This window comes from Priapulus caudatus, unplaced genomic scaffold (genome assembly GCF_000485595.1).
Source record: "Priapulus caudatus unplaced genomic scaffold, Priapulus_caudatus-5.0.1 Scaffold218, whole genome shotgun sequence".
In the NCBI taxonomy this organism is placed as follows: Eukaryota; Metazoa; Priapulida; class Priapulimorpha; order Priapulimorphida; family Priapulidae; genus Priapulus; species Priapulus caudatus.
This window is the reverse complement of record NW_014577279.1, coordinates 496,514-515,478: the sequence shown is the minus strand read 5'-3', so window position 1 is coordinate 515,478 and position 18,965 is coordinate 496,514. Positions and strand designations below refer to the sequence as shown.

Below are 18,965 nucleotides of genomic sequence, written 5' to 3'. Positions count from 1 at the left end.
ATTGTGCCCTAGATTTTTTTTATTATATGACGTTATTATAATCTAGGATAGAATAGCTATAGGATAGGCCCCTAACTCTAACTTCTAAGCCTAAGCGGCCTAAGGCTAAAATAGCGTCAGGGTATAAAAATTCTTACGGCCAATTTTTTTGTTTTCCCCCCAACTAGTAGTAGTAGTACTACTACTAGTACTAGTAGTAGTAGTACTACTACTAGTACTAGTAGTAGTAGTAGTAGCTCAGCTGTAGTAGTACTAGTAGTAGTAGTAGCTGTAGTAGTACTAGTACTACTACTAGTTGTAGTACCTGAAGTAGTACTAGTAGTAGTAGTAGCTGTAGTAGTACTAGTAGTAGTAGTAGCTGTAGACTGTAGTAGTTCTAGTAGTAGTATAAACTCAGTCTTAAAAAAGTAGTAGTACTACTACTAGTATATAGTATATACTACTGCTAGTATAGACTCAGTCACTCACTGAGTCAGTCTAAAGTTAAAAAAGTAAAGTATGAACTCAGTCTCAAGCCAGTCAAGATGTGTCCTGCCTCACCTTCGACAAATAATCAATAGCATAATATTTCGGCATGCTTGGGAAACACGATTGAACTGTGCGAACCCAACTTTCGTGACTTATAAACTGTAGCGAAACAATAAACTATGAATAAACCAAACCAAACACAACAAACAAAATTATGTAGTTTGCGATTGACACGCCGTCTGCTGTGCACACTCAACGCTGATACGTCAGTAGGCGACGTTGACCTCTGACGTCACCCTGAAAATATTTTACTGCAGTCACGTGCTGTCAATTTGTGGTATTAAATTTTTCGTTAATATTGTAAATCTGTCGTGCAAAATAAATTTAATATAATTTTATAAATTATTAATTCAATTATTTCCGGCGCCACATGACAAGTTCCTTTACAAAACAGTTTATGTTTTTTCAGGCTCCGGGTGAGGTCATAGTTCACACCGGCCTATCCCAAGATGGCGAAAGGAGATTATGTGGTTTATGTTATTGCCGCGCTCTTTTTCGCCGGATGGATATTTATGTGGTCCGTTCATGTGGTAGCTATAGTGTATGGGTAAGTAAACTTACTTTCTCTGCTTCATGTGATTTTGAAATGTGAACAACATTGCTTTAGATGTTTATCACTGTGTCAAAAAGTTCATCATTTAGATGTGGGTGTGTGTGATTATTAACTGACGAACGTGACACTGTCCGACTCCCGGACTATGATATATCGGGACTGCAATACGCTGCAACTGTGTAATACAAATATAAATTGCCTAGCCCCACAACCCTTCGCATAACGCTAACAACTTTTACGGTTTAATTTCGGTTTGTGTTCGGCTAGATACTGTACTGTATATAACCGGCACAAGAAATGTGGCTAGTTTAGCACAGCTAATCCTGTTAAATCTGATGAGTGTGTGGTGTGGCACACCAGCAGAGTGCTTTGAAAATTGGGAGATAGGTAATACAGCTTTAAATCTTTTTTCGGACTCAATTGCGAACCCTTTCTGCAGTCACGTAAAAGTTATACGAAACTTCCTGCAGTCACTGGAGAGCCGTCAGTTAAAAGTGCTTGGTGGCCCAGAATTTGGTTCAAGGATAGAGAACATGGGTCCCAATAAGTAATCACAATAATGGTAGATTATTCCTGTTGGCACCGTTTTGTAGCAATTCTAAGCAGATTGTTAAAGCCGCACTATGCGCATCCAAACGCTAATTTCTCCAGTACTAGACTAGCAAATACTTCGTGTCATGCATAATCACACTACCTTATGGCAAAATAGACTCTAGTTTCTCCCATTTCAGTGCGTGTTTGCTTAAAACCCACAATAATGAGGGGCGAAATCTGGTAATCTGGCGCCAACGCTAAATTGTTTGCCAAACAATTTCACCAATAATCGGTTAGGTGACGTCACGTGTTTTTATCTTTGATACACCCGTACCGCAGCACCGCTCCACGGTTGCTTGGCAGAGCAACGCGAAAGTGTCAACAACATCAGAGAATTTGAACAACATTGGAGGTATTTTCAAATGCCTTTTATAAGACAATGCGCAGTGAAATGGGAGGAACTAGAGTTTATTTTGTGATAAGGTAGTGTGATTATGCATGACACAAAGTATTTACTAGTCTAGTACTGAAGAAATTAGCGCTTGGATGCGCATAGTGCGACTTTAACCACTATAATATATATATAATATGTATACGTACATACATGCATACATACATACATACACCCATATACATGGTACAATCATGAAGTCATCACTGTTCATATCAATAAATATTGGCCTGCACCTAGCGGCTTGTTTAATTGCCTTTAACATGAATACAAACATCTCAGCAGTATCGTTTCTAGCTGCAATTAAGTTTACCGTGTTTAATTTATTATAAATTGGTTAGACTTACAATTGACAACGTTGTAACTGTGTACTGATTAAGGGCCCAATGTGGAAGTGTACATATCAGCACTAGTGTCTAGACTATGGAATGGTGATGACTAGCAGCATGTATTATTGCAGAGAAGAAGGGGCAAACATGATTAGCTGCAAGGTATTCTATTTCTAAAATAAACTGTTTTCGTTATGTTTGCGCATTGCTTGGAGCACGAGAGAGGGATTTTAGGTAAATCAAAGATCTGTTTTTTAACAATTCATTGTGGTTTAAATTGCTTGCATCTCAGCTAACTAATCAAATCGTCGTTCTCAATCAGCTAACTAGTGTCTGGCAACCAGGCAATCGTAATACAGGGCACTTAATGCATAGAGAATAAGTATACACCAATATCATCAGACTTGCAGCTAACATTAGGCCCAGGAATTTCATCAAAAGGTCATGCAAGGGTTTGTTTGCATAGGACAACATTGCATAATCAGTGGAATCACTGTGTTTTGAGTGCTACGATTACGCCAATACAATTCACTTATTATTTCCTAGAATTCTAATACATCTTCTGATTACTATTAGCATGAATACTACTTTAATCTAAACTTAAAAACGCTAGGAACTCCTAGGAAGTGACCTGCAGTTCTTTCCTCAAAACATTTGCTCTGAATCTTCTTGCTCATAATGCATATTAGTGCATCACGTGATAAATCGTTGAAATTCCATTGGATAACGTCGCAGGTACTATGAAACAATAGTGCCCGCCTGAGCAGGCACTATTGCTTGCGCAGCGCATTGTTATTCATGTTATTGCATTTATGCATTGTTATTTGCATTGTTCGAATTCAATTTCCCCTACCTGTAGCAGTTTTCCTGAGTCATCGACAGGTGGGGAGACCAGCGTTGTTATCAGTCAGACGACATTAACATGGAGCCCTCCAGATTTTTTTATTCACTTCATATTTGCCGAGTAGATTGCAAAGTCATGTGATGCACTAAAAACATTAATGCCTGTTGTTGGGGGCACTATGCTCTCATATGGTAGGGGCACACGAGCGTATTTTATCGCCCTATCGCGGCGAATTTTAAAATCGCTCGAAAAATTCGCCCGTGTGCCTGTTCACGTCGACGCCGATTTTAATCGCCCGTACGAATTGCCCGTATAAAAAATGTTAGATATTTTCGGCCGATTATTTACGCCAGTGATTATTTACGCTGGCAAATTCGCTCGTGTGCCCGTGTCTGGCGTATTTTGTCGAGCGATCGATTTTTTTAAACCAATCGGACGTGTTGTTGATATCATGTGATGCATCATGTGATCATGTGATTCCGTCCAGTAGCGTACGCGTACGCTCTCAAATTTGCTACGTGTGCCCCTTCGTGATCGGGCGTATAAATTCGCTGGCGATTTTAATCGCCGCGATCGGGCGATAAAATACGCTCGTGTGCCCCCAGCTATAGTACCCCAACAACAGGCATTAATATATAATTGATGCCTAATTATAGTAAGATGCCTAATTATATTATCTTGCGTGGTTTTACGCTTGCAGCTCGGACTACCATGTTTACAGACTGGCTGGTAGATAAACAAGCTGATAATAGAATTTGTTGTGTTGCATGCTTAGCTCAGTTATGTACACTAGCAGAAAGTATACCCGTAGAACCAGCAAATGTTGTCTTTAAATATAAACTCCATGTAAGTGACGCAGATAAAGTTAAATATTTCATGTAACTGAAAAGAAAACCACTGCACTGGGTACAACAGAACACTGGCACAGCTACTGGTCACTGACTACTGTGTCAGTACGGTGTATGTCAAAGCAGAGTGAGCAGGGGGGAATCTGCAGTAGGGGGGGGGATCTGAGACGTAGCACCATCTATTGAGGAATAGATTTTTGTTTGAGCCAGAACCATCTCCCAGACGTGTTGATTCTGAATATGCTCACACGGCGGCAGTCAAGAGACGCAGTGTAATTCCCACGTATGTGATGTGGATCTGCTGTACGCACTGCCATCTATTGACGAATAGCATTTTTTCGAATTTTTGACCTAATACTTTTCGAATTTTTGACTTAATACTTAATACTTAAACTTTTTTAAATTTTTTTCTCAGCCAGAACCATCTCCCAGACGTGGTGATTCTGAATATATCTTCAGTTAGCGCGATTGAGTGACAAATCAGGGCGAAAAGCGAGGACAAACAAACACACACACACACACACACACACAAGATTAGCCAAATTATAGTATAGATGTAGTATTTTACCATTTATCATGCACACGTCATCCTTTTTATCAATTTCCACAAGTTATTTATATTGCAGCCATTCGTTAGCCCTGACCATCAAAATTTCTTCAGTGCTCTGTAGGCTCATACATTTGTGAATTTGATTGATAGCCGATGACGGTGTGGTAATAAAAAATTAAGTTGTATTCATAGCAACCCTAGCTTACGCTTAAAATAGTGTGATAAGAAAACCTAGCCCTGTAGTGTACACATGAGCACATTCACGCGCACACACCCACGTGTAAGCGCACACACACGTAAAGGGTCTCTCTCTATCACATGGCTAGATCTATACAGTTCTCTCCCTCATGCCCACAACTTTTGAGAATAAGATAAAGAAAAAGACTTGGTCTCCATGGAATGTGAAGCCCATGCGTTATGAGTGTAAGCAACTATTTAATAATTTTATATAATAACAAATATATATATGTTACGTATGTGTATGTATATATTTGTTATAATATCAAATTGACTGCGAAAAAAATCAATGCGTGCATCCAGCTCGGTGTTGCAGTGATATATACCTATTATATGTAAGCCCCTGTGAAACTGCCGTGGGTTACATACAGGCTATATATATACAGCCACCCTCCCCCCTCACATTTTCTATAGCAATATCAGATTTTTCAGATTAACCTGCCAAACAATACCGCGCTGCGTGCATGGAGATGGCCATAGCAACGCTGCAGACAGGGAATTGTATTTTGTAATGCTATAATGCTGTAGCACCCATGTGATATCATCATACTCTATTAATAGACTCCTGGCGATATCCTGCCATAGACACTGAAGGGTAAGGGGAGAAATTTGAAACTGCAGAAAAACCAAAGATATAATCACCCGTGATGAATATGAATAATGCATTATCGTAATATGTTCCTAGAAGTACGGGTGATACACTCGCTATGAATTCATGTGTTGTCTTCGTGTTTGTGGTTGTAGGGAAACCGTTACAATGACAGAAGTATTTGCTGAAATATGGTACAGGAAGCTTGTGCGATCAATCTGATGTGCATAGATGTGTCTCGTTGCACATGAAATGATGCAGGACACGCTTCATTATAGAGAATGATTAAAAATACTGTAGAAGGCACCTCGAGTGAATTGTTACAGTAATAACTCAGAAAACACAATATTAACAATATATACAAATATCGCTAAGCGTTGGCGTAGCGCATGAAACATTGCAGGAAACATAAAGAAATGAACTATTAAATCGTGATTGATCATCGGCGACTTGCCAAGTTTCTTGGGGTTTGATTGATTCGTTAATTACGTTTTTATTTTTCGGTATTGTGCACGTTATTCGATAGATATTTAATTATGAATTAAAAGTCCCCCCTCCATGCATGGTCTACGTGCGGTTATGCTGGCTGTGCATGTATATGGGCGAGGCGGAATGTTGTGGTGGGGCTTGCATGGCGGCCCACGACAGGAGATAATTTTGATAGTGTCACCGTGCATGATTCAGCTGGCCTTGCTGCAAGCCATTGAGGTGTGTCTGAAATAGACACGTTTATTTATGGTACTAAGATAAACTGCCACCGAAAATTGATATCTCTACGCAATGAACTGTTACTCAGGACTATTTATTTAAAAAAATACCTCTTTCTGCATTTTTAATTATTCAATGATAAATAAATATTTAGTGAATGTCAGTACGTAGGGTGGTGATTGGGCAAAAATCTTGAAAAAACGTATTCATCATGGACAATCGCATTTAAAAAGATACCAAAGAGAGGGTTGCAAGCAAATTATTCTTAGGACCAAATATCGAAGCTATATACATTTTATAGCCAGAATATTTTATATAGACTGGATGAATTATGGTGAAGACATGTATTTGTAGACACTTGGTATTTATTTGTGATACTATTAATTTAACGCATATGTTTTTTATAAGTTTATGTTTACACCCAAGTTGTTTGCATTTTTCCATCTTTGCTGTGACTGTGAATCATAAATATAAACACATGCAGGTGGACCTTTTAGTTAGATTTTTTAGTTGTGGCACAGTAGTCTTCTCTCGGCGAAATGAAAATGAAGGGAAATAAGATATGTGACGAGTTATTGACGTCTTTCTCAGGCTATTTTTTATCATTATCAATTTGAGTATTTGCGGGAGCAAAAAACCTACATTAATTTATTTATTCCCAGTTACAGAAATGGGAAACGTTGCTGGCTCTTTGCCTCCGAATAAATAGACTTAGTAGTGGAGATTCCATAGCGATTTCCCGTGCCGTGATAGTTTATTGCCATAAACAGAAAGACGAAACGTCCGGTCATGCGACAGGACTGTTTCAATCCAATAGTAAACTCAATTGGCAGTCTTATTGTAAGCTGGATGTATTTTTAAAACGGTTGTTTATTGTACCAGTCTTTTTGAGGAATTTTGTAGAAGTAGATCTACACCACAGACGTCTACCATTTTTGTCTGGATGGAAAGGCAAACCTTTGTTTTTTGTTTTTTCAACAGTATGAATTTGTAAAATTTAGATGTTGAGGGATGTATTTTGTGTTGAGCTTACTAACATTATATGGTAAAGGAACGCCTTAAAACGATCATTGCGAGAATTTTGCTCAGAAAAACTAAATATAGCTGAATATAGTCTCACCTGACAGCGAAAATATCACTGATTACACCAACATTCAAAACACCAATATTTTATGCAGTTATAGCATAGAAAAATTGATTTGACCACATCATACCAGCAATACATTTTTTCGAGTCAGGACTTTCAAAAATCACAAATGGCGTCTCAAACAAGCGAACATAATTAAAACAAAGGGGCATCTATTTGTGTGTGATAAGTATTCTCGCTGGCGGTACGCAACGAGGATTTGATCCACTTCTCTCTCCGTCTTCGTTATAGTCCCTAGAACTTTTGAAGACTAATATTTATGAGGTTACAACTTACACTCTTGTTTGTGTTACGCTACTATGCACCTCTGTGTTTACATCTGACCAAAAATATCTCCGGTGCGATTTTTGCATTACTGTACCCTTGTTGACGTCTCGCGGTACCGCGAGAAAGTGCGAGACATGACAGCGAAAATCAACAAGAGAATGCAAAATTGTAATCGTGCATGATTTTGTCTTTGCATGCGGTTCTAAGACATTTTATTGTTATTTAAAACAATTACTGTTACTCAAGCAACAACAGTAGGCATCATGAGAGTGAGAATAAACACTAAAAAATGCTGGAAACAACTCGCAAAGATCGCTTTAACAATATTACAAAAGGCTCATTTATGATTATTACAAATTGATGGACGGATCACAAGTAATTTTATCTAGCGCATGTGATCTAGTAATTTTATTTGACACTTCTGGACAGCACAAGTTACCCTGCTGACTGTGCTGAGCAGTGAAAAAAATACACGGGAGCTCGGGGCGATTTAGCCCCAGAAATGCCAAAAAGAGCCCCAGAAATGCCAAAAAGAGCCCCCGGAAATTTGCATAGAGTTCAATGCAAGCCAAATTTTAGAGTGCTATTTTCATGCACGCGAGCTTGAAAAGTAGCCCCCAAAAAATAAATTATATTTTTTTCCCTGGTGCTGAGAGATGTTGAAATCCAGATAGTAATGGATTTTACATTCACAAATTCTTCGCAGTTGATTTCAACAAGAGGGAATCTCATCGTGATTAGCATAAAATTAGCATTAATTAGCATGCAGATTCTGCAGATGTTCGCTGTACTAACACATCATTATAGCAGTCGCTTATCGTAGCAGCATCAGGAGTGAATGAAAGCAATTCTTTATTTGTATTCCGTGATGCTATAACTAACATGAACATATCTATAAACATGTGTACATATAGCCACAATAGCACATAAACTATAGTTTTACACACACACTATAAACATCGTTGACCGTATATGATCGCGTAATAATATAACGGCGGGGCGCCTATAAGCCGCACCTCAATTTGAATCGGGTAACCAAGTATTGCGCCTATAGTATATTTCCCCTCACGGTATGGCGCACTTATAAACCGCAGAGTAAATACAGGGTTGAAATCTGAGGCCAAATTTGCGGTTATTACGCATTACATCAGGAGTGTATCAATTAGTGTTGATACACTCCTGATTACATCTCTACAATATGTACAGGAGTTTGTAAATCATATACATCTATTCTATATCTATATCTATACATGTATAGATGGTGAAAGGGTTATAGTACTAACAGACTGTCAGTATAGTCCTTCGGTATAAACCACTACTACTATTACTGGTCAGCAGCATACCCTTTATTATTATATCAAATTATTATTATTATACAGTACATAGCACGTGTATAAGCTAATCACTTTTACGTGCCTGTGTATGTTTTTTCTAGCAACTACTGTTAATGCAAATATTAACGAAATCAGTTTAGTTTAATGCTCACTGTGCACTTTTCGTTAAATGCGCACGGTGGTGGTTTGCCACTTAGGTTCTTGTCCCTTGCTAGACACCTATATATGCACACCAGCACACCCGGTCTCCACGGTATTGATTGATTCTTCCAAGGCGAGCAGTTTTTCACCTGATGTTAGTCCCGCATTGAAGGCACAGGTCGACATATTGCTGCCGATTGCATCTGGAATATTTGCACTCATTAATATAATATGTCATTAGTGTATAAGTACCGCAGCTGCCTGGTGTTATATGGCACGGACGTATGTACATCGATAGGTCGTCATACTCACTGTCCTTCACGGTTCGTCTTCATATAGTTTATGGGGCAGGTTGTCTGCCGTACGTGAAAACGCACGCACGCACGCACACAAACTCTCTCTCTCTGTTGCTTTATTTGTTAATATCGTTAACTTATCACGGTTGAATAAAAACAAACTTGTTTATATGTAATGATCCATGAACATACCTGTATTCGTGAATATGTATATTATTCCAAATGAACAAATTTAAAACAAGTTCCCTACTTTTTTATTCGTTCCTGATATCATGTGTGTATCAAGAGCGTATAAAGAAGTAGTATCAAGAGCAAATAATTAACAGATTTATATATGCTCTTGATAGTATAAATGTGTTCATGTTATTATTTAGTAGTCATATTTAATTGTTTTATTAGTCTATATATTTACAAGCACTCCGTTCCCATTTACATTCAGCCACAGGAAGGGGCGTGCCAGGGGAGACACTTGCTGTACGTGTGGAGATGGTGCAGGGAGTGAATTTTTCGTCGAATCTGTGTTGAATGCGCGCGCGGGACCGAGGATACGAGAGCAAGCCGCGTTGTCCGTGTAGGGTGGGTGGGAAACGGGGCAGTTTGCCAGCAGATATTCGCTGGGTTTTTAAAAGTGATTGGGTTGTTTGGCCTCGGATGTGCGCGCATCCCACCTCTCAGCTGTCGCCGCTTGCTATTCAACTGTGTATCCGTCTGCTTTGTAGCAGTTTCAATTTGTCAGGGCGTGTAATCGGTGTAGCACTGCTATGCTGCATGCGTTCATCATGGGTGTTGCTGAATGTCATAGACTGCGTGTACGTAGCATACCAGGCCGTCCGTCACCCGCACCAAGATGCGTGCGTTAGACCGCTCGACCCGCCAATTACCTTCGTAATATCAGGAGTAGATAATAAGGAATTCCCTATTATCTACTCCTGGTAATATGTGCGTAAATGCTGCGTGAAGACACGGGGAAGCTTGCCTAGGGCAGCAAAATGATAACGGATTGGCAACGTAATGGAGAAACGAAATGGCCGTCGTTGGGCAGTTTGTTGTTAGCGGACCGCGATGAGCGCTGGCTTAAAGCCGCACTATGCGCATCCAAACGCTAATTTCTCCAGTACTAGACTAGCAAATACTTCGTGTCATGCATAAATTAATCACACTACCTTATCACAAAATAAACTCTAGTTCCTCCCATTTCACTGCGCGTTGTCTTATAAAAGGCATTTGAAAATACCTCCAATGTTGTTCAAATTCACCGATGTTGTTGACACTTTCGCGTTGCTCTGCCAAGCAACCGTGGAGCGGTGCTGCGGTACAGCGGTACGGGCACAGGCTCTTGAAGCGTTTCAATAAAATATAATGCTAACTAAATACGAAATCTATTTACTACCAAATTCTTAATGTTTCTATACCTACTGTCTATACTCTCTTTCACCTATTATTGCCGACAGTTTCCCGTAAATTCCGTCCAAATCCTACGTCCAACCATACGCTGCCGGCGCCATTGCTTTCGCGGCGCGACTGTTGCACGCTTACACTAATATATATATATATACTACTATTATATAGAATTTGGTAGTAAATAGATTTCGTACTTAGTTAGCATTATATTTTATTGAAACGCTTCAAGTGCCTGTGGGTACGGGTGTATCAAAGATAAAAACATGTGACGTCACCTAATCGATTCTTGGCGAAATTGTTTGGCAAACAATTTAGCGTTGGCGCCAGATTACCAGATTTCGCACCTGTGGGTTTTAAGCAAACGCGCACTAAAATGGGAGGAACTAGAGTTTATTTTGCCATAAGGTAGTGTGATTATGCATGACACGAAGTATTTGCTGGTCTAGTACTGGAGATCGAAATAAGCGTTTGGATGCGCATAGTGCGGCTTTAACCACTAGGCAGCACGGGGGCTCGCTTATATATGCTATATAGTGACTCACGTTTAGAAAAGGTGTGATAATTATACTTCTCATCGATTTTTCTGCGTTTGCCTCCTAGGAGGTGTGTATCCAAGCGTGTATGTTGCGGTTAGCGTTGCCATTGGAGCGTTTGAATGTGTTATTGAACCATGCAAGATATCAGCTGCCAATCTGCCGATATCGTATTGTAGGGGATAAGTTATGGTTATGTGTGTGTAGGAAATTGTGTTTTATATACGTGCATACACCGGATTTAAAAAAACGTGCGTTAGAAGTTACGATATTATAATGCCGAAAGAAACTCAAATCGGTTGTCTTTTACTCATATTCGAGTTTAGTAACGTAGCGTATAGCGTATAGCGATTGTTTCGCCACCCTCGTTTTTAGCTCGCCTTGACATCGTCAAGATGAGCTATTGCCATGGGTACGTTCGTCCGTTCGTCCGTCAACATTTGGCTACGGTCAACGATAACTCAATAACCGTTTGACCCACATGTTTCAAATTGCATATAGTTGTTACTCCTATGGGAGAGGTTTGAACGTCCTATTTTGGAGCACGCCAGTTGACATACACTCGAGCCACGTCCACTTTTTGGCAAAAATGGAAATGGCCATAAGTCAGTTCAGGTTCAACGGATTTTGCTCATTTCTAGTATGTGAATGAATAAGGACTGGCCCCAAAACATATCACACGGGTTTTGATATTTTTTTTAAATTATGCAAATTATGTAGATGTTGGCAATTTTACTATGCATTTCAATGTGTGCCTACGGTCAACGATAACTCTAGAACCGTTTGACTCACATGTTTCAAATTGAATACAGTTGTATCTCCTATGGGAGAGATTTGAACTTCCTATTTTGGAGCATGCCAGTCTACCTACTTTCGAGCCACGCCCACGTTTTGGGAAAAAAGAAAATGGCCATCTAAATTCATTCGATCTTGTTAAATTTTGGTATGTGAATGTGTAAGGCTAGCCCCAAAACAGTTGTTACGCCTATGGGAGAAATGACAACGTCCTATTACGTTTATTTCGTAACTGGTCAACAACTCTATACAATCATACCTATATATACGTGTAATATTGTGTTTTAGATTCTTCGTTACAATAATTTGACTGGAATATTTTATTGTTTTTATTTGCGTGATATTCGAAAACCAAAATGGCGATCATTTAGGCGTAGCACCATCTCTCGTCAAGATTTCAGACTTTCAGATCTGAAACATTTATTTTCGCATCAAAATTTAACTACATATATCATTATCAAGAGTATATAATGGGAGATATGCTATATAATGGGAGTTCTCCCATATATACTCTTGCTTTATATATCCCCCTCCTTCTTCTAGCTATCACACCCAAGGTGAGCTACAGTGACTCATTGACACTTTTATTTATAGTCGCATCACACGGTCATGGTTTGGCTCGAGCCAAATGGGCTAGATTTGGCTCGGGCCAAATTTGGCTGTCTGTCAAATTCAAATTCAAATTCAAATAAATTTTATTGCACAAATATCTCACAGATACTTTGGCAGTATGTCGCGAGATGGCGTTGTGTACGATTCAGAGTGTTTACTTCCGTTCTGAGTTCAATTATCAATCTTGAAAACGTGCATCCTGATCAAATTTTTCGAATTTTTATACTGTTTGGACTTTATTTCGTTGAAGTACGCGTTGGACACTCACGGCATCTACCGCTCAACCGATTCTACCGCTCGCCGAAAGCTGGTGCTAAAATTTGGCTCGGGCCTGGTCTGACGTTTTCGATGGGACCAAATCTGGCACGGGCCTAATTAGGCTCGGGCCAAAAACGTCCGTGTGAACGCTCGGCTCGAGCCAAATCTGGCGCGGGCCTAATTAGTAGTGATGTCACGATCATCGATTATACTCGATCATCGGTTGAACAGTGGCTGGAACCAAGCGCTTAGTGATGTCACGATCATCGATTATACTCGATCATCGGTTGAACAGTGGCTGGAACCAAGCGCAATTGGTTATCAAAATCCATAATCAATTTCATCGGAAAATAAAAGAAAAAAAAATCAAAATAAATGTAAAACTTGAACAAGAAAACTTGGAAAAGTGATGAGAATAAGAGATATCATCGCTACTACTATACAAGTTATCCTTTATTAACATACATGTATTAAACACACAGTAGTAAACAGTGCAAAACAAACAGTAAACAGGGCTAAACAAGCACATACATGCACACACGTACATGCACACGACGTTACGCACACGCAGGCATTCAACACCCCGAGTAACCGATTGTAACCGATCATCGGTTGCTTGGGTCCAACCGATGATCGATTACGAAATTACAACCGATTGACAACACTACTAATTAGGCTCGGGCCAAAAACGTCCGTGTGAACGCGCCTTACTATGTTTGTACGCGTATGCCAAACTGCATGCAGCGCCCCCTTCGTACAACTCAGGATAGCGATTAGAACGAGAGCGTCATCTGTCGTGGAGTTTGCGCGTATGCGTGCGTGCGTGCGCTGGCGCGACCCGTTTGCATGCACGTACGTATCATGAGTAAATCACGCTACGGTAGTTCGTGATGCACAACACGTGGTCCTGCGCATACATGCCAGAGTTTGCTGTGTTTAGTGATTTCCGCGCCAGATTCACGATTCCGCACGGACGACTTCAAACGACCGGTTCCTCCTTTGTAGACGTAGTCTGATCTTTGCCGCCGTATTACGCCTCCGCGCGGGTAATGTTACGTATTGTCCTTTTGTAATGTTACGTGTCAATAGTCGGAGTAGATGTGCCCGAGTTTTGGAGATAATTGGCTTGTGGGAATTTCGGTATTTTTCGCCATTGTTCGGGTCGTGTTTCTCGGAATTTCCGGTACGAACAATGTTATAAATTATGTCAAATGCGTTAGCATAGCAGATATCAGCACGCGAGTGCCTTCTCTCAAATACTGAAATCAAGCTATAATGTGCGATGATGTGTTGTGATTTCCCCATTGAATAACAGTAAAGCTTGAAAAGTGCCTGTCAAGATTAGCCTTCGCACACACACACACACACACACACACACACACACACTGCGTGCGTGCGTGCGTGCGTGCGTGCGTGCGTGCGTGCGTGCGTGCGTGCGTGCGTGTGTGAGTGTGTGCTGCCACCAAACTGCAGAACTGGTTACAAAATTCCGAGAGGCACGGTTAGGCCTATCACTGCAGTGCGGTTTGCCAGAGGTTGCGTTACGAAATATAACAGCAAAATATTCAAATGGATACGTATTTTCTGGGCGTAATAAACATTGCCTATATTCACTGTACAATTGAACTACAGTGTGGATAGTTTGGTAAATACTACACATACATACTGAATTAGAGTATTGAACTGGTGTAAAACCCCATATTTTCGCCATGTGTTTGTGTCATCTGCACTAAAAGCCATGCTATAACTTATAGGCTGGAACGAAATATTTGCGAATCGACTTAAAAGGATCTGACTAATGCGGGGTATTATTATATACACATACGAACCTGTCTAGTACAACATTTACCAACGATTCCATGATAGGCTCCTGAGATGAAAAGACAATTGAAACATAATAGCAAGAATAAATAAGTATATAGTTGACTAAACGGATTAGGATATTGGATCTTTTTAGAACATTAAAACCTTTTCTACAATCATCGATTTTTATTTTTAACCTGGTTTATTGGATTCCTAGTGTTTACCTAATCCCAAAATAGCCGTAAAATGACAATAACATCTTCGTTAGTATCCGCCTAATTTTAATTTAATTCATTCATTAATTTAGTTCACCAAGCATTGTCAATAATTTTAGTCACTTGAGAGTTTAAAATGGTTCAAAGTTTATTCACCGATAGAAATTGACAGTGAGAGTGACACTAACATTGACGGTGACAATGACACTAACATTGATGGTGTCAATGACACTAACATTGAGAGTGACAATGACACTAACATTGACAGTTACAATGACACTAACATTGATGGTGACAATGACACTAACATTGATACTGACAATGGCACTAACATTGACAGTGACAATGACACTAACATTGACGGTGACAATGACACTAACATTGATGGTGACAATGACACTAACATTGACGGTGACAATGACACTAACATTGATGGTGACAATGAAACTAACATTGAGAGTGACAATGACACTAACATTGACAGTTACAATGACACTAACATTGACAGTTACAATGACACTAACATTGATGGTGACAATGGCACTAACATTGACGGTGACAATGACACTAACATTGACCGTCACGACAATGACACCAACAATGACATTGACATTGACATTGACATTGACATTGACATTGACATTGACATTGACATTGAACTAGGAAAAATTACAGTAAAATGGGGACTATGATGGTACTAGAATTAATGGCATCCGTTGCTTTTAGTGCTGACTAGTATAACAAATATGTGAAGTATGGCATGATGGGTAGAGCTCTGCCACATAACCCGTTGCTGCTGAAATGTAGGAAATTTTATATATATATATATATATTTATTTGTTTATTTATTTATTTATTTATTCGTAACTCTTTTCGATAATAAGGTCTTTCTGGCAAAGTTCACGTATATGTCATATATATTTGAGTCCTTACTGGAAATGTCAAAAGGAAAAGTCACATTAGAAAGACAGAGTTTCTTGTAATAGGATTTTGTGAATCTCATGCATGAATTTCATGGATGGCTGGAGGCAAATTTACTGTCTACATGTAGCCAGTAAGACTGATTGCGAATGGCAGAGACGTTTTTACATTCATTTCTCTGAACTCTTGTTATTTCTGTTAGCGCTGGTATAGCAATGCAGATACATGGTACACTGACATTTTGATAAACAGGTTTAGGTGTGTAATTAGTTCACGTATTTTGCCGTATACGGTATACGTTGTTCACAGACGCCGCCTGTTGAGATCCGCATATGCAACACTTTTGTACTTGCTCAGAATCACAGAAAAACTTATTATTTTAAGTTATTCTGGCCCCTATCTTGAGTGGTGTTTTATGTCACAATTAAGAGTACAGCTAGACTTTAGACCTGTAATTTTTCCTGTCAGATAGTATAAATACATGTATACATGTACAGATTCGCATCCTTTTAGTTTTTCCGTCCACGTCGTACATATCACCATATCATTTGTTTGAACTGCAGTGCTGCGTACAATGCTTTACTTGACAACATATGCGTGCAGTCTTGTATTCGCGCATAAATAAGTCAGTAAGCACTAAGCAGTATGAAACTCGAACACCCATTAGTGGGATTTGTCACGAATCGCATTGGTAATTCATGTCGATTGTTCATAATTTGCGGCGTTAGCATATTGCGTGTTTCGGCCGCGCTACTACTTCTGATTAATTAAACGTTCTATTGACGGCCGGGCGGCATGCAATATAGATGGCGTGCGGCGTGCAAGTGTCCGACGATAGGACATCTGTTTGTGGCGCGGAATATAGGCCAGACTGCATCCTGTCACATCCCAGGCGTTTGCGGAAAACTTCCTTCCGATGTGACTGTCTGTTCGGTGCTTGACGATTTCATTTCAGTCGTCCGACACAATCACAGCGCCGTGTATGTTATCCTGCCTGAATGCGAACGTCTGCCACTGTAGCCAGCTCGATGGATCGGTCGTAGTAGAATCGCGCGCAGCTTTTGTTCGTTGATGTCGCATGTCTGCGAGCGGCTCTTCCTGCGCCACTGAGTCTATTTCATTAACTCTTCATTTGCGCTGCTATTAATCCCGGTTGAAAGGAGTTTGCGTGAAAGGGTGCAATGGATGACTTAATGGATGGAGGTCATATATAAAAAATTGGGATAATGGGGGATAATACGTGAAGTCTATGTGGCTGTAGCGTAACATGTTCGCTCGGTGCACTTAGTAGTGATGAAGGAAGCTAATTGCCGTTTGTTTGTTCTGACGCTGAGTTTCCTACGCAGTTTTCCGTCGTGTTTGTCCACATCCGAATTCGTTGGTGTAGAGTGCTCAAGTCAAATCACTAATCGACCGTCAAATTTACTGATGAATTTCCCCAACAATACATGTAAAAACACGCGAAACCCTGCACTGCTGCTGCTGCTGCTGTTGTTGTTGTTGTTGTTGTTGTTGTTGTTGTTGTTGTTGCTGCTGCTGCTGCTGCTGTTGTTGTTGTTGTTGTTGTTGTTGTTGTTGTTGTTTTAGATGTCAGGTATAGCTTTGTACGTTTAGATGAGTATTGCAGTGTGCTTAATTTCCTCGCAATTTAGTCGTCTATCGATGTATTTTGTGGAATGAGGTTTTCCAAATATCATCTTCACGTTGTCCACATTAGTAGCCTTGTGCCACACCTAAGTTGGTCTTGCCGAGTGTCACCTTTATATTTGTGCGTGCATGCGTCACTCTGCTAATGTCCTCAATTCCCAATTTCTCAAGCATGAGAAGATATCTTGAAAGTATTTATTTTGTTACTTCTGCTGTCCACGGGCTCCCGTGATTTAGAAATGTACTCGTGCACTAACCCAGCCGTCTCTCGTCCCGTCCCCTACCGTGACGTCACAACATACCAGGTTTATCAGACCCTCCAGAGTGTCAAATGTTGTTTTTTAATATTTACGCAGTGTGCTCGTGTTGGTTCGAACTGTGTGGTTAGCACTCATTATCTGCGCACCTGCGATGTAATATCGTGTAGCTGGGTTCCAAGTAAACATGAGCATTAATGCGTCCATGGATGATTTGATTCTATGTCAACTCAAAAGCCTGATTGTTCTCGATTAAATTTGGGCACGAAATCGGGGATCTAGAACTAAAAACATGGATGCCAATCATGATGCCGATAATGTTGCTGCCGACCAGTGAGAGGGCAGGTCTCACAAGCACGTTAGCTTTACTCTGTTTATTGCACCGATGAAAAAACATGTAATAACTTGCAGCCACCGCCTTTGAAACAACACAATTCCCGGTACATGAGAAAGTAAACATCACCTTTTCAAAGCTAAGTTTCACATTATATTGACCAACACGCAAATTCGAATCGGCAACCACTCGTTCCATATGTTTGTTCGTCGTTGATTGAAACAACGACTTATAGTTGGTCCAATTTTCGATACGAACTCCAGTTGCACCTGAGACTTCGTTTTAATCAATCAGTTGCAATTATGTTTCGAGTAGACCATCTCTCCAATCTTATATGAAGACCTGCCTTATGGCACGCGACATAATGCCGCTGTTGCCGCGTGCTAGTAGTTGGATTAGATGGTAGTCCAATAATATAATTTAATTGATCAATGTTGTTTTGGCTCAAGTAGAAGTATATCGTTCATCCATATATATTTGCTCATACTTTTGCATGCATGCTAATGGGAGTTTTTGTTGTTATTCAGTCCTGAGGCTAACGATACTTTAGTGGCGCAGACCGTGTGTGACGAGGGGTAATGTCAGTAGTAAGATGGCGCGCACCTCCACACCTTAACTGTTCTCGAGCAAAAGATATGATAAGCATATGATGATCACAGGCACTTGAAGCGTTTCAACTGTAAACACACGCCGCCGCCATTGCGCGCACACTGACACATAAATATATATATACATATGTATCAAGAGCTAACAATTAATACCTAGAGTGTACAACGGAAAAACGGGAAAATAGTGCTATTTCACGACTACATTATTCTACTTTGCCTGCGAGT

The 18,965-nt window shown here is 40.0% G+C and overlaps 1 protein-coding gene across 1 annotated transcript in view; it reads left to right on the top strand.

Annotated features, from left to right (window-relative positions):
• Window positions 1-970: 970 nt before the first annotated feature.
• The window catches only part of LOC106807477 (ceramide glucosyltransferase-like), a 56,433-nt gene continuing 38,438 nt past the window's right edge, over window positions 971-18,965 (top strand). The window contains exon 1 of the mRNA XM_014809810.1: window positions 971-1,075. Coding sequence (XP_014665296.1) covers window positions 978-1,075 — 98 coding nt within the window. The 5' untranslated portion in view covers window positions 971-977. The remainder of the gene's footprint in view (window positions 1,076-18,965) is intronic.